The following is a 13051-nucleotide window of genomic DNA, read 5'->3' on the forward strand; positions in this document are numbered from 1 at the left end:
TGATGTTTTTATTCAGATGTTTGGACTCTCATTCTGATGGCACCCATTCACTGCAGAGGATCCATTGGTAAGCAAGTGATGTAATGATAAATATCTCCAAATATGTTCAGATTAAGAAACAAATTTATCTAAATCTTGGATGGTGTGAGATTAAGTAAATTTAAGGAAATTTTACTAATCATTCTTTTAATCGAAATATATGGCTGAGTCTCAGAAACTGCGGAGTTGCCTCGACAGCATTTATGTTAGTATTCATGTGACATTCAAATTTTCCTGCATACATTTTTGTCTTAGTGGTTTTGATATTCATGAATTGTCTATAATCATCAAATCAAAAATTTCATATTTTTAACATGTTGCTGAATGATTTCCCAATTACAAATATGTAACATTTGACACTCAAATAAATGATACCCTTTGCACAGCAGGTAAATAATCTCATTCCTCCATCTCAGTGTTTACACAAAATTGGTTGCATTCACCAATCTAAACTATTCAACCCTGTCACTCAAACTGCTGTATGAAAAAGTGTTCAAACACATGTCTTTTAAACCAACATTTGGTCCTGAAGTGGCTTGCCCGTACAGTGAGTGACTGCCTAATAAAGTAAAATAAGTTGATTGTAACCATTGACTTCCATAGAATTGTTTCCATGGGTAATGTCAACTGTTTGGCTACCGACATTCTTCGAAATATCTTCGTTTTTTGTATTCAACAGAAGAACCTGAGGGTAAATGAAAAGTAAATGATGACATCATTTTTATTTTGGGGTGAACTATCCCTTTAAATCTGCAACCATGCTTGCAATTTTGGCATTGTTTGTTTTTAATGACAAATTGTCTATTTAAGTTTTATTGCGATAAAATTACACAAATCACGACTGCAAACATATGCAACAGGGCTGAAAAATTCCAACAGATCAAATATACATGTAGTTTGACCTCTGGAGGTTAGTTATAGGTGTTTCCAGAAGTTATTTGGTACAACACGGAGCCTCCCTGGAACAGGTCATCGCTCCAGACTGGGTGATGAAAGAGCCTGGAATAAACTGGTCAGAGAGGCTACCGAGAGGCCTTCAGCAATCTAAAGCAGTTGCAGGAATTTGACAAAGAGTGGTTATTGTGTACATGTGATCAACAATATCACAAATTCTCCACAAATGTGGCCTGTATGGGAGGATTGCAAGAAAAAAAGTAATGACTGAGCTTGAAGAGCACTTTGAATTATTTGGCCTCAACACCAAAAATAATGTGTCGGGGAAATTCAATACCATCCAAATAATACCATTCCTACAGTAAAGCGTCAAAATCCTGTTATGGGGGTGTTTCTCTGCAGCAGGGATTGGAGCACTTGTCAGGACAGAAGGAAAAATGGATGGGCCAAAATAAGATAGTAGAGACAAATCCCAACAGACTACAGGCTGTAATTAAAGTAAAAGGTGGTTCAAGGGGGTGATCCTTTTTCCAACTCAATGATTCTGTTTAAAAAATAATAATACAAATTCTGACATGGTGTTTCATTAGGCTGTTATAAGTTGCACTGAGTGAATACAGCTGGATAAAAAATGTCAGTCTTCATTTCAGGCTGCAAAGCAACATAATGTGATTATTTTAAAGGGGGCTGATTCTGTTCTATCCCCACTGTATGCCTGTACCCACACACGACGCTCGATTATATGCAGGCCAGTTTTTCCCCCCTCCTTCCTCCTTTCTCCTTCCTTCCACACGTCAGTGAAGTGAATTGCTGCCGGCGGCCAATCTGCTGTTGCGCGGACTCGATCAGAAGTCAGCCGCTCCCATTCCTCGCATCCCTCCGCGCTCCTCATTGTGCTCTGCTGACTCAGTGCCTTAAGCATCGTCCGCTCTCAGCGCCACTGGCACACACCTCGACCGTTGTGGAAATTAATACGGATTCAAGAAAGGACACCATGGCCAAGACAGCTATCGGTACGTGCTGCGCATTTCTTCACCTGTCATCTTTAATCCATTGTTGCATTTGTTAACGTACTAATAGAGACCAGGTCTGTCAGTGCAGAGCGTTATACCATGCCAAACTATAGGGTGCATATAGAGCATACACAATGCTTATATTAACATGTTTCTTATATTATTAATAATTTATTCGGGCGAAAAGTGCATTGTATGAAATCAGAATCTGCGTTATTTGATGTATTCTACAATGGTAGATTTGCGTTTTCCCCCTTTTTATGTAGGGTAGTCTATAGCCAAAGCGAATGTCATTCATTATGAATTGAAATAAACACAGTACGTCAAATTCTCAGTAGTGCCCTGTATTTATGTCTGATGATTGGCGATGGCGCACCTGCTCCTGCTGCCTCGCATCATAATGCAGAAAGACCGCACCCAAGAAACACAGCCCAGACAATCTATCCCCAAACCCCCACAGATACCTCCTCATGGAGCATTTCCCTCAGGAACTCACATTAAACCAGCGATTCTTGCTTTATATGGAATAATCAAGACAATTAGAGCAGCTTTGTTGTAGTTGTTGTTGTGGATGGCATCGTTCTTGTTTTATAGACAATAGTGCTCTGGCATCAGGGATACCAAGGTGACAGATTTTCATTCACACTCCATTTGATTTTTAATTATGCATTCAGAAACAACAAATATAATAAAGCTATTGTGAGATATAACACACGGGCCTAGCTCATTTGTTACATGCTTGTATGCTACATGTATTGATGAGTGGAAGGCTCTGGTTCTGTGGGCCTGGTTGTTGATCTTGATAAGAATAGCAGGGGAGCTGCAGGCGGCTGAAGGGACGCAGACTGGGAGAGCGGCCAGCCCTGCAGCAGTGGGACGCTGCACATGGTGGCCTTTGCAGCACCGGACACACAAGTATTGACAATGTGTGGACACCAGTATGTGACCCTGGCAGGAAACAGCTTCTGCCTGTGATTTGGACATAGGAAGTATGGGATCTGTGTCTCATCTTAGATTACAACCAGCTGATGACTATATTTGCATTCTTTTTTTTATTTCGTTACAGCTGTTTAGTGTGTCCTAGTCTGCATTGTGTCTGACAGTAATTTTCTAGCTAATGGGCTGTTAGATGTGCTTATAATCTGTAAAACGCTACTGAGGGCAGGAAATGGGAAGTTTCATTAGTGTGCCTCCTGCATTTTTCATGAGTCTGCAAGCTCCATTTGTTTGAATAGACTCTCCGTAGACTCCATTTGTGCCAGAGTTTTCAGGGATTTGCTAGTTGTATCCCAGTTGGTTATAAGCAGTTTACAAGAAAATAGTATTGCATTCTTTCTACTTTAAAATTCAGTGAGTTAAAAATCAATGTTACCTGCCGAAATGTACTACTATCAGTAATTGTTTCTAAATAGATTCTACACCAGTTTTTTTATTGGTGTGTAGTGATCGTGTTGGAAAATTTCCCACATTTTTAATCTTGTTCACTTAATTCCTGGTATTCAACTATTTAAACCCACTTTTTACATTGTTCACTGCTGTAATGATGATCATAGCCTTTCAAAAAGTAGCCAATGTAGCTAAAGTCACAGAGTTGATCAGTCACTCAGTTGAAGCATCATAGAAACAGATCCTCGGAGGTGAAGCGTGTGTTATTGACCTCTGAAGAGACGGGGCAATATGCTCTGGCCTGTAAACTTCAGCACATTTGTGCGAGAGTAGTGGATGTGTGTACATTAACAAGAGGCCAACTGTGTGTTGTTCCAGCATACAAGGAGAAGATGAAGGAGCTGTCCATGCTCTCGCTCATTTGCTCCTGCTTCAGCCAACAGACACGCAACAACCTTGTCTGTGAGTTTGACGGTAAGTGAGAGAACTAACTGATAATGATTTGAAGCAGTATAATACTATATATACTATAAATATGCTATGATATTTTATATCATAAATATATTTAAAAAATTATATAAATATTACAAAATAAAAATAAATAAATATAAGATTTTTATATAATTATACATAAACGAAAACATTTAAAATTGTGCTTATTTCTTGTTTCAGAGTCTTGATTGATTGTGCTCTTAAATGTATGAAAACGTTATTTTTTTTTATTTGAAGCCCATTTCTGCTATGTCAGAAAACTAATTCATGCTTTTTGTAAATCATAATTATGACAAAATATCAAAACTGAGATTAAAAAAAAAAGTAAAGTAAAAAAAAAAAAAAAAACTGATACTATGACATAAGTTAAATTGTGAAACACTAATTCATATTTATATTCAAGGCAAAAATAGACTTGATAATTATGACTTAGTATGTCAAATTAAAATTTTCATGGCAATAAATACAAGAAAATATTTAAAATGTTGATCATTTCCGGATCAGAATCTTGATTAATTATGTGCTTAAAGTTATGAAAACAGTATTAGAAACATGAAGTTTTGTATTTTTGTCGCATATGAAAAAAACTAAATAAAAAACAAGATTTGGTAAACCATAATCATGACAAACAGTAAAAATTATACCAAAAATCAAGTCATTAATCATAATTAAGATAAATATTGAATTAAGTCTGTAAGGTTAAGTAATTATGAGATCAAGCTGAAATAACAAAGTCAAAAGAATGACAAAATTACATTATGACTTATGTCATCAGTATGTCATAATTTTGAACGTTTTCTCATAACTATGACTTAGTATCTAATTTTTTTGTCTGATAATTATTACTTTTTTGTCTTTATTATGATGTATAAATATTATAAAGCATGTTATTAAGTACGGTTATTTGACATTGGTGGTTGTCTTGTATAGATATGGAAGTGAAGCCAATAAACAAAAGGGCCTCAGGCCAGGCCTTCGAGGTGATTCTGAAACCACCCTCACCGGTGTCAGACGTGGCCCACAGCATCACCTCTCCTCCAAAGAAGAGGGATATGTCACTGGAAGACATCCAGAAGAAGCTGGAGGCTGCTGAGAACCGCAGGAGGGTCAGTGGAACTGAATGAATCAAATCAGAATAGCTGTAGCTATAAAGCTGACCATTTTATTAATACAGACAAATGTATATGAAACAATAAATCAATACATATTGCTCAACCACGCTAGCATCTATTTAACCTTCAGGAACCATATTCCCTTTCATGCCTTTATGTTTGGATGCTTATGCATTCAATGACTTTCCTCAATAGTCCCAGGAAGCTCAGGTGCTCAGAGCTCTGGCTGAGAAACGTGAGCACGAGAGGGATGTGCTGCTCAAAGCCATGGAGGAAAACAGCAACTTCAGCAAGATGGCAGAGGAAAAGCTCATTCTGAAGATGGAGCAGAACAAGGAAAACCGTGAGGCCCACCTGGCAGCCATGATGGAACGCCTGCTGGAGAAGGTGAGCAGAACAGTTAGACTTTGTACATTATTTATAAATATTCAAAAATAGTTGAAATATTAAGTAATTATGAGTAAATATTGTTTAAATATTGCAAAATGTTGCTATAATGCAATATATATGATTGATAGAATATATTTAGATTTAATTTATGATTAATATGTGATTATAACATTAATTATGTTAGTGTTAAATTTGATCTCACTATATGTATTGACCTTATCAGGAGCAAAATGCTGCAATTTTCCAGCAAAACAGACTTTATGTATTATTTTTATTAAAAATTATTAAAATGGACATTGGGCAATTATGATTATACATTGTTTAGAGACATATCTTTATTGCAAATATGGCTTAGGTTTTTTTTAATATAATTTTGTTTATATTTCTTTTAATGTTTAATTTGACAATAAAAAAAAAAAAATATTATGTACATGTGTATTGTATGTATTAAGGCCCGTTCACACCAAGCACGATAACTATAAAGATAACGATAAAGATATAGTTCTAAAAATTGTTCTCAATATTAAAGAATAGCGGAGTCCTCGCCACAACTATAACGATAAAGACACAGAGAAACGATATCGTTAGAATAACTTTCAGAACGATAATTTTTTTCTGATGAACGATAAAAAACATTGTCAACCAATCAGAATCGATCCTGCTGTAATGAGATTGAGAATACAAAGCAGCAGACACGCGTCTTCTTAGAATACACAGTATCGTTTTATTTATTTTCATTCAACCAGCAGTATCGTTCACTGGTGTGGACGCTAATATCGTTATCTTTATAGTTATCGTGCTTGGTGTGAACGGGCCTTTAGAGTTGTCGAGTGTTTACATTTTTTATCTAAATATTTAGATTAATTAATCACAAATTAATCGCACATCAGTTTTGTGTAAGCAATTAGCCTCCAAAAGATAATTTGTGGCATTATCGAGTAGAATGAGAAAAGCATTGAATAGACATTACAAAAATGATATGGTACTCTAAATATCAAACTAAAAGCTGGCAGTAGGTGGCAGCAACTCACTGTCTTGTGAGTGAGTGAGTGAGTGAGTGAGTGAGTGAGTGAGTGAGTGAGTGAGTGAAGGGGCAGTCACACTAGATTTTCAACGTGCAAAATATTTACGGCGTCGAAAGCGTCTTATTATACTGTACTCTCTGTTTCTCTCTCTCTATATAAATATAAACACACTAAGCAATAAAATGTGTCCGCATTCAAATGTACCATCTGTTCCTGTTTCCATTGACACTGCGAACCATGCATCTTCTTTTTTAATTTTTATTTTTAGAATAATTTAATTATGGATTATATAAAATAGGACGCTGTGCTACGACTAAAATTAGCGCTTTCTCCATTTTTGAATTTCTGTACTGAGAGGTCACACAGTGATGTATTGATCTTCTACTGGTCACACGTCATCACAGGATGCCAATTCGCAGGTCAGAGTTCATGAGCTTGATGAATGGAAGTCAACGGATCGAAAAGTGCGGTGTGACTGCCCCTTGAGTCATTCAATCATTCAACGAATCAACTGGTTTGTTCAAACGGCTGTTTCGTTCAGGAAACAGTCTTTATGAATAGTTCCCTGATTCATTGGCTCAATCAATTCATTCAAACACTGGATTCATTTAGTAATGAAACACCGCTGTGTGTTGCTTGGAAAGGAGCAGTTCTACTGTGGCTTTGCTTGGAACGATTTTTGTTTGTGAAATTGATCAAAACAGACAACATTTGACAATAAGTTGCCTAAATTTTTGTTTATTGAACTTTTGTGCAAAATCAATATCACATTTCCAATCGTGCAGATATTTGGAAAGACACTCTTGCTCGTGTGATATAAATAAGAGACAAAAGGAATGTTTTTGATCTTGAATTTCAGGAGCATATGACTCTAATAGGCAACATCACAGCGGGCGGGGCACAATAAATGCAATAATAATTTTTACACATTTTGTCCAAAATTAATTGCACTAAATTAACACACTGAACTGGCATCCCTAGTTAGGTGTTTTTTATAATTAATTTATTTATTATAAGCCCTTTTCAGTCTTAAATTGATCATCAGAATTATGATATGTGATCCTCTGTTTGTTTTGACTCTCAGGAGCGACATGCTACAATTGTCCGCAGGAACAAGGAGCTGAGGGAAGAACTAATAGCGTGAAGTTATCCTCCTCCTCATCCAAACCCTTCATCAGCCAACCTGTCACCTGTTATCCTGCTCACACACACACACACACACACACACACACAGACGCACACACACCTAACCACTGGTAAAAACCAATCAGAACAACTAGTATCACACTCGTATACAGTTTGAACGGTCTTGCTTGATTTCATAGAGTAATGGGAAGACACAAGTATTATTTTGTAAACACATCTTTTTTTATCTCTCACTCTCTCTCTTTCTTTCAGATTGAATGATAACAAATCAAATGTATCGAATCTACACGATACGCTATGTTAATTCGTTCATGCTCATTTGTTTTGGTTCAGGCTCGTCTGCTTTGATCATGTGAGAAGTTCTTGATGTTGTGAGTAAGCCGCCCGCTTACGTTTGCAGTGTAAAACGATGTGAAGTTTGGTGTAATTGTGAAGAATGCAAAACGCTTCAGTGCTCAGGCCCCAGATTTACGTTTTAAAAACGCAAACCTACCCAGACTCATGAACATATAGTGCACTTACGTTTATATCCAGCATGATCAAGACATTTTCCTGAACAGATAGCTTGAAATATGAGTACTGAAACGTTAATAGCGTTTCATTTAAAACAACAGCATATTGTATTTCTCTGTATTTTAGTTTCTATGCATAATATCCTTATGTAAAATGAAATATCTCTTTCTTGAAATGTTACGCACATCTGCATGTCTACATCTGGAAACGTACTCTTTTGTTGGCTGACGTTTGGAAACACTGCACCCTTTCTGGACCCTTTGGACTAGAGTCTAAACAGCTTGACACAGCCTGCGGTAGAATACTACAGTTTTCTATCCCTGTTTTTCTTTCCGTTGACCTGCCCCATTCCCTTACATTGATTCAGGCCTTCAGCACTCAAGCTGATGAGTAGACATCTTCATTCGTGCAGCGCTCTCTCTGAATGTTCTGACATCTGTATGGCTTTATAAAATAGGTAACATCTTTACCAGCGGAATGTATCCTCATATACTCCCAACTACAGCCTTTGACGTGTGACTATTTTCTTTTTGGTTCATTTTCGTGCGATTGGAGTGTGTGCAAGTGAGTGTGTGTGTGTCCACGTTAGGCTGACCGAGCATTTGTGTCCTTTCTCTCTGGAAGTGAAGTGATAGGCAGATGCAGAATATGCACTGAATGATTCTGATTTCGTTTGGATTTGTTTTTCAGATCACTGTCTCCTCTATAAATATGCTTGAAGTGTCTTCGGCTGCCAAAATTGTCTTTCCCCTCTCTCATTTCTGTGTGCGCAAACTTTGGTGAAAATAAAGGTTTGGGGTTCTGTGAATATGGTTTACTGTGTTTGCTTTTTTAAGCTTCTGTTAATGTCATTCCAGCGCTTCACCAGCAGATGACAGCAAACCTGTTATAACACGTGGGCTCAGCTTATTAACATAATTCACTGAGAACATAATGTGTGTAATCTATCGATCTGATCAAGTTGCAGTGAACAGGGCAGATCTACTATATAAATATATTTGTTTAGGCAAAAATGTGCTTGCAATTAAGTTAAGACTATTCATCATTTATATTACTCACAGATGGTGTAAAACAAAGAAATGAATCCCAGTTCACCCACTCAAATCTCCTCTTGCCAATTAACTTCTCAGAAAACTAGAGGAAAGGAGAAATTAATACCATAAAACAAAGTTCTCAGAAGTACAAAAGCAGAGGACCATATTGTGTTATTGCATTTATTTATTTATACATTTCAAATAAATCTTAGCTTTTAGCTTTGTAATTTTCTTTTCCTTGCACCCAGCGGTATTGGTTTTTATAGTTTTATATATACGTTTGCTTTGAATTAATGTTACACTATATTTGAATGACTAATATTGTTACTTTAAGTTAAATATATCTGCTTTGTGTTGTCTTATATGTTAGATCATTCTCTGTTACATTTTAATGACTATTGTTTTTGTATTTAAACTTTCTATATAATATAAAAACTATACAATAATTTAAACTAAATTATAAAACATTTAAAGCAAACATCTAGTATAATTATCTGTTTAGTAATGTCTTATATGATAAATGTCTTATATGATAGATTATCCTAATATAATTTATATATTTCTATTTCTATCTATCTATCTATCTATCTTTCTTTCTTTCTTTCTTTCTTTCTTTCTTTCTTTCTTTCACATATATTCATAAAAGCTTTTGATAGGTTTTTCTGACCCAGCTGCAGCAGCCCGTGGGAAAATATGTGGTAGGCAGTAATTGCTTCAGCCCTGCAACTGCAGCAGAACAAGCAATAACACAATCAGTCCTCTGCAAGAAGCCTCTTATTGCTCTACATTTTCTTCTTTTATTCTCCTATTTCCAGACTAATTCATGTTCCACTTTCGGCAAAGACCTTTGTGATTTTGTGTACCCCACTATAGTTGAATTTCCGGTCACAGCTTACTATATATATATATATATATATATATATATATATATATATATATATATATATATAGATAGATAGATAGATAGATAGATAGATAGATAGATAGATAGATAGATAGATAGATAGATAGATTGAAACATATAAAAATATACAGAGTCTCTGTATATTTTTATGTGCTGCACTACAAATGGTTTGTGCAGGGAGTAAATTAACTTTTCACACACAGACATAAGCACTAGTAAATCTTATTTGCTGCACATGCTAACACCTTTTTTTCACCTATTTACAGTCCAAAAGACAGCCACATCTGCTTGTATTTAATTATTAATGCAGTCATCTGGTAAATCAGTGTTTGGACAACAGCGTCTACATGACTAATTAAGAGGAAGTAATGTCTGCGTTCAGTTAATTAATAATTGCCACTGAGCTCCATGCCAATGCACCTGCGCTCCAAACATAACATGTCATGTTTAGATCTTCATATAATCATCAGCCAGGACCTGCATTGACAAATAAAACTGCATGTAATGTGATTCAATTAATTAAAATATAATAATATTGGCTAAATATACGATTCAGATAATATTTATTTTCATTCAACCAATCAATTAATAAATAATTTGAAGGAATATTTATATTAAAAATAAACAATTAATATATTTATATCTATCTATATATCTATAAAAAAAATACTATTAATCATCAGCAGATGGCGCCGTTTCTGTTCTGCACTAAACTTGGACCAACTACTGTGGGGTTGTCGTGTATGGATAAATGCTACCAATGTGTGGACTGATTAGGTGCAGATTTGAAGTCACTGTTAATACCCAGCAAGAACAAAGATTCAGTTTTGCATTTGATGCCAGTCATCTCAAAACTACTGTAGACTGATAACGTTTGATTCATCAGGTCAGTCCCAATACTTCAGCAAAACTCAAAACACTTGTTTAAAGATGTCAAGTTAAACGAATTGTTTATCAGTATTATTTTTTGCATAACCAGCATTTTCTCTTGACTTATAACGAACTTTGTTTTACATGTTTGACCTAATCTAATATCCAAATATCGATCTATCAAGCCCTCCCCTTTCAAAATCTTTTAGCCAATCAAATTCTCAAATATCACAGCGTTGTTACTGATTGGTCAGTGAGTGTCGACACTTATCCGTGCGCTCTTTAAATCTCCCTCTGCTCTGATATGAGCTTCTGGAACACTTTGTATAAATATAAAAAATCAAAAGGACGTGTATTGTAATTATCCAGTTATTTCTTTGTTTTTATTAAACACCGAACATAGAAAAAACAATGGTTGAGCAATTCGTTGGTAAATGGAAAATGACTTCAAGTGACAATTTTGATGAATACATGAAGGCTGTAGGTAAGACATAATGTACAATAATGTTATAATAATAATAATATATATATATATATATATATATATATATATATATATATATATATATATATATATATATATATATATATATATATATATATATATATATACATTAGTTCATATATAACATGCTTTTTTAATCAACTAAATCTATTTATGTCAGGATGCGATTATTTGTGTCATACACCTGTTGAAATATCAGCAATGGCATTGTCTGTCTTGTATTTCAGGCAAAATATTTGTATTTTGTACACAGGTGCTGGTTTTGCTTCTAGGCAAATGGCTAACCTAGCAAAGCCCAGTCTGGCCATTGCCGTGGATGAGCAGGGGTTCATCTCCATGAAAGCTGTCACTACCTTCAAAACCCTGGAAATCAAATTTCAGTTTGATGAAGAATTTGATGAGACAACAGCAGATGACAGGACAGTCAGGGTAAGGGTTAAAAAAAAGCAAATAAATAAATAAGCAAACAAACAAATACAGAAATAAACCAAATATTTGTACTGTATTTAAAAAGTTTGAGTGTAATAATTACATTTCCCTTTAATCCTTAATTCTCTTCAGACTACCATGAGCCTTGTAGATGGCAAACTTATACAAAAGCAGACCTGGGAGGGGAAGACCACGATAATTGAAAGAGAGATTCAAGACTCCAAAATGATTGCGGTATGTGTACAAGTCATCTGCACAATATTAAAACTTACCAACATATTAAATAAATAAATGAATTTGACCTTTTATTTTATTTTATTACAAAAACATCAGATTTGATAAGACTTTTCAGTGTCGCATGTATTGTTCAGCATGCTGCTTATCTCTCTCTCTCTCTTTCTTCAGAAATGTATCATGGATGATGTGGTCGCTATCAGGACATATGAGAAAGATGTGTGATGAAAGATGCACAAACTCTGGGCTTTAAGACAGATTAAAGACCTCATTATATTTTAATATGGTTCAATTTGACTGATTTGATGTGAATCATGAATTGCTTGGTTGCAATAATTTTGCTTATAATAAAATAATAAAAAAGATCAAATGTGTCTACACTTATTGATTGATTATTCATTTGATATAAACATTTTGTTCCTATATAGAAATGAAATACGTGACCTAAGAGCTGAGGAATTGGAAAATTAATATATGAAATTAAAAGTTGAGGAACACTATTACATCCCACAGCATACATAATTAGATGATACAATAGCAGACACTTTCATTTGTATTTGGACTAATCACTAAGTGTACAAGAAAGATCCAGTATAGCTCTATAAGTTCAGAAGTCAACATTGCCGCTCTAGAATAAATATATAGAATTGCTATTAAACTGCAATTGCAATGCAGCATGTAATTAAGGTGTGTGCTGCTATACATGCTATGCATAGGACTAAAGGTGAGCAGAATGCCCCATACTGTTTCCCATGCAAAATGATTTCTATGAATCTGTTGTATAAACTTCAAACAGCCTAAATTTCACTTCACATGGCTGCCATGGCAAGACGCTTGAGCTCCAATCACAACCGTAAAAAGATATCATCCGAGCAGCATTCATCACCACCTCCTAGTGCCCGGTGAACATGTGATGTGTTAATCCTCAGCAGTCCAGTTCACAATAGTTTCCTGAGTCTAACAACCTCAGTAACCCCAGGATTAGCACTACTTTAGCAGCTGGAGTGGCTGACCAGGCGCTCCTTGCAAACTTTTGCTTCTAAAATATACATTCCTCTTTTGTGA

The 13051-nt window shown here is 35.3% G+C and overlaps 2 protein-coding genes across 2 annotated transcripts; both read left to right on the plus strand.

Annotated features, from left to right (window-relative positions):
- Positions 1–1721: 1721 nt before the first annotated feature.
- Positions 1722–8818, plus strand: LOC113059900 (stathmin-2-like). Its single transcript, XM_026228564.1, has 5 exons — positions 1722–1946; positions 3711–3806; positions 4755–4930; positions 5132–5323; positions 7436–8818. The coding sequence occupies exons 1-5, from the start codon at positions 1928–1930 to the stop codon at positions 7493–7495; spliced, it is 543 nt and encodes a 180-aa protein (XP_026084349.1). The 5' UTR covers positions 1722–1927; the 3' UTR covers positions 7496–8818.
- Positions 8819–11133: 2315 nt separating this feature from the next.
- LOC113059624 (fatty acid-binding protein, adipocyte-like) lies at positions 11134–12350 on the plus strand. The gene is made up of 4 exons (XM_026228166.1): positions 11134–11302; positions 11577–11752; positions 11885–11986; positions 12158–12350. The coding sequence occupies exons 1-4, from the start codon at positions 11230–11232 to the stop codon at positions 12209–12211; spliced, it is 405 nt and encodes a 134-aa protein (XP_026083951.1). The 5' UTR covers positions 11134–11229; the 3' UTR covers positions 12212–12350.
- The last annotated feature ends 701 nt before the right edge of the window (positions 12351–13051 follow it).

Source organism: Carassius auratus, chromosome 41, assembly GCF_003368295.1.
Source record: "Carassius auratus strain Wakin chromosome 41, ASM336829v1, whole genome shotgun sequence".
Classification (NCBI taxonomy): Eukaryota; Metazoa; Chordata; class Actinopteri; order Cypriniformes; family Cyprinidae; genus Carassius; species Carassius auratus.